The sequence below is a fragment of the Tupaia chinensis genome, unplaced genomic scaffold (genome assembly GCF_000334495.1).
Source record: "Tupaia chinensis unplaced genomic scaffold, TupChi_1.0 Scaffold000182_1, whole genome shotgun sequence".
Taxonomy (NCBI): Eukaryota; Metazoa; Chordata; class Mammalia; order Scandentia; family Tupaiidae; genus Tupaia; species Tupaia belangeri.
In genome coordinates this window covers 2,013,113-2,019,855 of record NW_006159657.1, presented here as the reverse complement: position 1 = coordinate 2,019,855, position 6,743 = coordinate 2,013,113, and the positions used below count along the sequence as shown (strand labels likewise).

The following is a 6,743-nucleotide window of genomic DNA, read 5'->3' as shown; positions in this document are numbered from 1 at the left end:
AGACAGACAGAGACAGACATAGAGACAGAAAGCGAGAAATCACCCCCCGGGGGGGATGGTCACGCCGCACTCCCTTCTCCATTCTCCTCTCGGGATCTTGGGCACGCACGCACACGCGCCGGCGTGAGTTTTAAGCCACCGGGTCCGGGACATGAACCGCGGTCGACTATGTGGGAGTCCAGCGACATAGCCATTACGCTAACTGCTTGTTCCCATCACTCCTGAGCTTTTGAAACCAGGTGTTCATCTGGGGGTGCCAATTAGCTAGCCAGAGACAAGGTCTAACTCCAGATGGTCTAGAATCCCGGGTTTGCTTCTTGGGAACCCCTGGAGCATGAGCAACTCCCATGAGCAACTCCCATAACCCTTTGGAACCTGGACTGTACAGTGAGATCGAGTTGCTGAGAGCAGCAAATGACACAGAGGGAAAAGTTCAAAGGTCACGAAAGGCTCTCATCTGCCATCCTCTCCCTGCAGTGGGGTCCTGGCCACTCATACGGGGGCACAGAGGGAGCAGGAGAGAGAAGGCCCGGGCCTCGGAACAGGGTCTGGTATGAGTCAAAGCCTGACGTGGAGGGCGAGAATCCTGCGGGCTATACTCACTCCAGATGCTGAAGGGAAGAAAAGGCCGTGAGGATCTTCACCAGTTTGGGGAAAGCTTGGGGGCCCAAGATGGGTCCCAACCTAGAAGGCAAAGAGCAGGGGTAAGACCTTGCGATACTCACGGCACCTTGTTCCTTGGGCCAGGGGCATGGCACCAAAGCCAGACCCAGCCAGAGACCCCTTCCCGGCCCTCCCTGCCTCTCAGCCTGTGATTTCTCCCGGTCCAATCCGAGGCTGGCTGGGCTCCCAGTGGCTCCTCCACTCCCTTCATCTTCCAGTGGGGAGTCAGTTCTCACAGCACCCATGCTGCCCTGCCCCCTAGGCTGGTGAAGTGGTCCCCAAAGGCTAGCTGAGGGTCACTGCCAGTAGGAAACCAGGTGGATTTCTTTGGTCTTTGTACTTGCATAGCAGAAAGAGCCACCCCTCGAGTACTTGTTACATGCTGGGCACATGTGGGTCCTTCAGATTAGATCTCACTCAACCCTGCTGATTCTGAGTTAAGAGCTCTTCTTACACCCATTTCACAGAAGGGGAAACTGAGGCAGAGTGGTGAAGCAACTTATATAAGATCACACAGCCTGGATCAACTTTCAGGCCAGACATTGAGGGAATGAGAAAAATAAGGGCAAGGAAAGATTATTTTGTTTTGTTTCAAAATATGGCTAACTGGGGGCCAGCAGGTGACATGGTGGTTAAGGCACTGGACTCCCAAGGGACCAGCTGGGATTTGGGTCCTGGATCCGGTGACTTGAAAACCACGTCAGGTACATGTGCATGCACACCCAAAATCCCAAGAGGAGAATGAAGACTGGACGGTGGCATGGCCATCCCCCCTGGGTGGGAGATGGTTTCTCACTTTCCCTCTCTCTATCTCTCTCCAGGGAGCACATGTGCCCTAAGGTAAAAACCTAACAAATAAAAAAATTAAAAATCTAACTTTATTCAATGTAAAGAATTGTGTTTTATTCTGAAATGATTTCCTGTGATTTTTTTTCTGGTAGGAAAATGGTCCTTCTTGGATAACATCATGGTGCCGGCAGTGTCATTTGTTCACGTGAACCTATTTGATAAAAATGAGAAGATGGTACCCACACAGGGTCACTGATTTATTCTAACATGTTCTCGGCCTCTGAAGTCCCAAAACACAGGAACCACGCAGCTCAGTGACATGGCCCCAGCTCACAGGACCGGAGCTCGCCTCCGGGATCTGCCACTGAGCTCCTGGCGAAGGTCCCGCTCTCCTCCGATAGTGAGCCATAATCTTAGGAGGCTGTTGAAAGGATGAAGGAATTCAGCTTCAAATATTGACTGTGTTTCTATTACAAGGGCCCTTCAAAAACCTTATGGGAAATACAATTAGAGTACAAGTTTATTTTGGTGCCAAAAAAGAAAAAAATTGAAATCCAGGCACAGAGTTTTCCTAATCTGAATCTTCCATGGACTTTTGGAAGACCCTCTCATACTGGCCGGGTGAGAAAGCTGCAAACAAAACAGACACAATTTTGAGGGGGTGGAGGCAGATCATGGAAGGCATTAATTGGCAAACCATCTGGTGGATGGGATCGTGAGTGAAACGGGAAAAACGTCTGGGGATAAGGGGGGCGGAATTTACTTTTCTATACACGGGACAGTAAAGGCCTCACTAACCCAGCCTGTGGCAGAGTTGATAGCAAACTGAACTGCAGGGCTGGAAGCCACATGGCCCACTGCGAGTTCAGATCCCCATGTCAGCTTGAAAACACACCAGGTGCACATGCGCATGCCCGAGATCTGAAAAGTGGAGGGCTGGGGAGAGGAGATAGTGGTGAGATGAAGCCCTTCAAGGGTGCTTCTCGAACCCCAGCAGGGTTTGGGGCAGCCAAAGGACAACTCTGACAGGCAGGTGAAGCCTGTGGGGTGCCTGGCCCGGGGGCTGCCAGAGCAGATGCCTGAAATAATTCTTTCCTTCCTTCCTTCTTCAGAACCTTCTTGGGGCTTCCGGCCTCCAGATGGCTGGTCACCCGTCTCTGGGCCGTTCCACCCCGCCACTGCTGTTCCTTAGAGCACAGTTCCGATCTCAACCTGGGGGCTTTTTAAGCTAAAAATAATTCAGAGGCAGAAAGGCTCTCAGTGAATGTTTTCATACATTTCCTCTTTTCAGCAACATTCTTACTTCTGTACAAGGTTAGCACCTCAACTCTGTTCAAAACAAGAGATGCTTGACTTTTTCTGGGTCACAAAGGGGGCAAGTGCTCAGGGGAGCTGACAGCTTGCAGGCGATTGGCTTGGAGACTGTGCGCAAGTCACTTAACCTCCCTGGGCCTCAGTTTCCTCGTCTTGTAAAGTGGGCAAGGTAATGACTGTCTCTGAGTTGCTCCTGAGGTGAATGAGATTGTTCATAAAATCCACTGAAGCTGCAGAGAAAAGACCAGATCCTGATTTTGTTTTTTTCCTTGGTTGGCACTCAGAGCCAGGCTGATCTGACTTTTATGACCTTGGACAAACAAGTTAAGTTCTCTGGGCCTCACTGTCCATATCCATAGGAGGGGGAGATGTACAGACGCGAGAGAATTGAAGTGAACATGCTTTGCCATTTGAAGAGCTGCTATCTGGCTGGCGATATTACAGTTCGGGCAGGGCCCGTGCGCTGGCAGGCTGGCCCTCTGTGTGGCCTGGGCACAGCTGGGCTCCCTGGTGCTCACTGAGGTTTTGTGTCTGTCTCCCTGGCAGCACTGGCTTGGGTGGTGGCTCCTGGCCCTGGCTGCACACAGGACAACCAATCATCCCGGTATGCCTGGGACTCCGGGGTTACCTGAAATGTGACACTTTCAGTGCTAAAACCAAAACTGTCCCAGGCAAGCCAAGATGCTTGTTCACCCTAACTGCACATGAAAAGCTCCTGGCAGCCCGGCTGCTGTGGTGCAGAGGTAACAGGAGTATCCTGCAAGGCTAGTAGCCATATGGCAACCACGGGTTCAGATCCCCGGCTGGTCTGCAAACACACCAGTTGCCCAGGGTCCTGAGTTGCTCAAGAGCTGGGGAAAAGAGGTTGCAGAGTGATGGGCCCTGGTCAAGGGTCTCTCTCTCTCTCCCTCCCTCCCTCATGTGTGTGGACACACTTTCAAAAACAAAGCAAAACAAGCATCCAGGAATCCTTTAAATGAGGGCAGAAGCCTTGGTCGGGATCACGGGGGTGGGGTGAGAATTGAAGCCACTGATGGTTCCTGAGGACCAGTACCCGGCGGCAGGGCAGCCATCGTGGGTCCAGAGGGTGGTGGCCAGGCTGTTGTATTCCCCTTGGAGAGTCCATCCCTTGGCCATGGAAGTAACCAGGCTCAGGCACAAGGGGCATTGTGAGGCCCCCAGCTACAGCTGGGAAAGGGACGCAGAAGGTCACGGTGGCATCCATCTACCAAAGGTCATGGGCTGGGAGCATACTGGGCCCTTTCAACCACAATTGCTACAAGGCCTTCCTCTCTCCCGTCTCTCCACTCTGCATGGCCTCCCAATTTGACTCATTCCTCATCTTTGGTCAAGCTTCCTTACAGATAGTACCTCCTCCAGGAAGTCCCCCTAACCTCTTCCAGAAGGGAGCCTACTCGACTGTAAACTCATTGAGTTCAGCAGCCTCAGTCATCCAAGCAAGTACTGAGCGCGTGGCCAGATATGAGCACGTCACCAGCAAATGGGTCAGAGCTTTGAGTCGCCAGCACTAACCCAGACTGGCCATATACCAGCTGCTGGAAACTGCTTTTCATGGTGGTGGGCAAGATGGGATGAAGGATTCTGGAGAGCCATCCCCCTTCTGCTGGCACAGGTTAGCTACTCTGATGCTGGAGAGGCTGCCCTGTGGGACCTGAGACAGCCCCCCTCCTTTCCTTACGCAAACTCCAGCTTCTTCAGGTCCCGGACAGCAGGAAGTTCCCCAGTGGAGTCTTCCAAGGAATTTCTCATCCTGGAGAGGGCAGACAATGTTAGGGGGAGCAGGCCTTTTTGTCATGGAGCCCCAACCTACTTGTCCCTTGATACCTCCCCTGTGTGCCCAGTTCCCAGTAGGGGTGCCTTCCTGGGGGCTGTCATTGCCCCCTTTTAACAAGAAGAATTTCAGGACTGTGCTTCATGGAAAAGAGCCTCAGAGTAGGCACTTATCTCAGACAGCACGTAGTAGGTGCTCAAGCCGTGTGTGATGGAGGAGTGAGCAAGGCAGTTAACCTGTTCTGCGCTCAGGTGCCTCTGCCCTCGGACCTTGGCTCTGCCATCTATCAAATGGGGACGGCGCTGGTCCTGGGTCACTTGAAGGGGGCAGTAGCTGCCAATTCTGTTCCTAGATGCAGAAGGCATCCTTGTTAACTCCCTCGCTGAGCAAGAACTGGGTACTTGTTGGTGAGTTCTGAATGGAGTGGCGTATTAAATCCTGGGGCATCGGCCTGGCCAGTAACTGCAGTGAGTGATTCTGGGTAGCCATCACCCAGAAGGAGGGCATTGTGTGCCCCAAAGCACAGGGGACCCTGGAAGTGCCCATGACAAACTCGATCACGGGGTCTACAAGTCCTCACCCTGCATTGCCTGGACCGCCTCCCGTCCTCTCTCCCCTCACCTCTGCGTCTGCACGAGGTTGCCCAGGTCTTCCACATCCTTCAGGGACTTGGCTTGGAAAGGCTCGATGGTGAACTTCTCCTCTGCTGCCTGGAGCAGCTCCGTCTCCCCACGCTGCCGCAGGGACTCCCACAGCCCCACTGTGTCGCTCAAGGCAGCCCTGTGGAAGGAGGGCCTCAGACCCAGGCAGTGACTGGGCTAGACCAGAGTGGACGGATAGCTCCGTGAAGAGACTTCTACCTATTCAGACACTTTCCTTCCTTAGCACAACCTCTTCCTCCTCAACCACTCTAGCCCTTCTTGATTCCTCCTTTATTGAAACTCTCACAGTGATTCTGTTTCCCTTTTTGTTTTGGCTACCAGGAAGCTCAGGGCTAAATTCTTGGTACAATTGTGTAGAACCTTACAGCTTACGTAAAGTATGCTTAGGGGGAACATGGGAGTAATTCCCTGGGGATTAAGCTAAAGCCCTCAAGCAGATTGCAGAATTTAAGTGAGTGGAATGAAGAAATTTAAACTTCATCCTTAGGTGGCTGGAGTGCTCCTGAAGGACTGTGAACAGGAGAGGGTGTAATCAGATCAAGTTCTGGGACAATTGCGCTAGAGGCTGAACATGAAATGGGGTGAAGGAGGAAATATTAGGTTGTTGGGAAAATCAGGACATATTTTTCTATGTTTTTCTAGGCAGAAATGCGTCATGACTTTTCTGACAACCCAGTAATAGAGGCAGAAAAGCCTGGAGCTGACTGTGGCGTTAATGTAAGCATGAGAAAATGGTGGCTTAGCCAGGGGATGGAGAAAAAAACACGTTTGGGAAAAGAATCTAACCCCAATCAGTCCTAGATTCTGGACACGGCCCAGAGCCGGGCACAGCGTGGGCCTTCGAATATTGGTTGGAAGAATGAGGCTGTTCCTCACTGTGTGGTTTTGGGCAAGTGGCTGCCCTTCTCTGAGCCGCAGCCTCATCTTACAGGTGGCGGCGATCTATGAACAGGCTCCGTGGTACAGCGGCAGTACGCTGCTCGGGAGAGGCAGACCCCACATGGCAACCCTGGTTCCAAACCCCTTCCATCAGCATTCACATGAGTGCTGGGGGTCCACGGGTGGGAACCCCCATGGGCGTTGCTTCTCTCTCTCTCTCTCTCCACCTGTGTGTGCAAAACCTATTTGCTCCGTTTGGCTATGGCTGTACATCCTAACAAGCCCCTGCAGAGCAAGCACTGGACCCAGCGCCAAGTCCACACGTAGTGCCCAAACAAGGGAGCCCCTTTCCCAGCCCCTGCCCCCACCTGAAATGGGTAACACAGCGGAGTCCCACGAGGCTGCCCAGTCCGGAGGGGTCAATGCCCGTGCTGCGGAGGTCCAGGGAGAAGTCTCGGCCCGCTGCCTCCAAGGCCCTGCCCAGCACATGCACATCGGGAGGGGCGAGCCGGGTGCCCAGGAAGGACAGGCCTGCGGGGAGCGCTTGCACCACGTGCCGCCAAATCCCAGCGTCCTCCGCCTCGTAGGCGCAGTGCAGCAGCTCCAGCAGCCTCCCGGCCGGCAGCTTCCCTGGCTGCAGCCCC

General features: G+C 53.3%; 1 protein-coding gene across 1 annotated transcript in view; it reads right to left on the bottom strand.

Moving 5' to 3' along the window:
* The window catches only part of CIITA (class II major histocompatibility complex transactivator), a 60,644-nt gene that overhangs the window by 9,358 nt on the left and 44,543 nt on the right, over positions 1–6,743 (bottom strand). Inside the window, exons 12-15 of the mRNA XM_027771061.1 lie at positions 6,468–6,741; positions 5,180–5,338; positions 4,466–4,537; positions 604–684 (exon numbers count right to left, since the gene is read on the bottom strand). Coding sequence (XP_027626862.1) covers positions 604–684; positions 4,466–4,537; positions 5,180–5,338; positions 6,468–6,741 — 586 coding nt within the window. The remainder of the gene's footprint in view (positions 1–603; positions 685–4,465; positions 4,538–5,179; positions 5,339–6,467; positions 6,742–6,743) is intronic.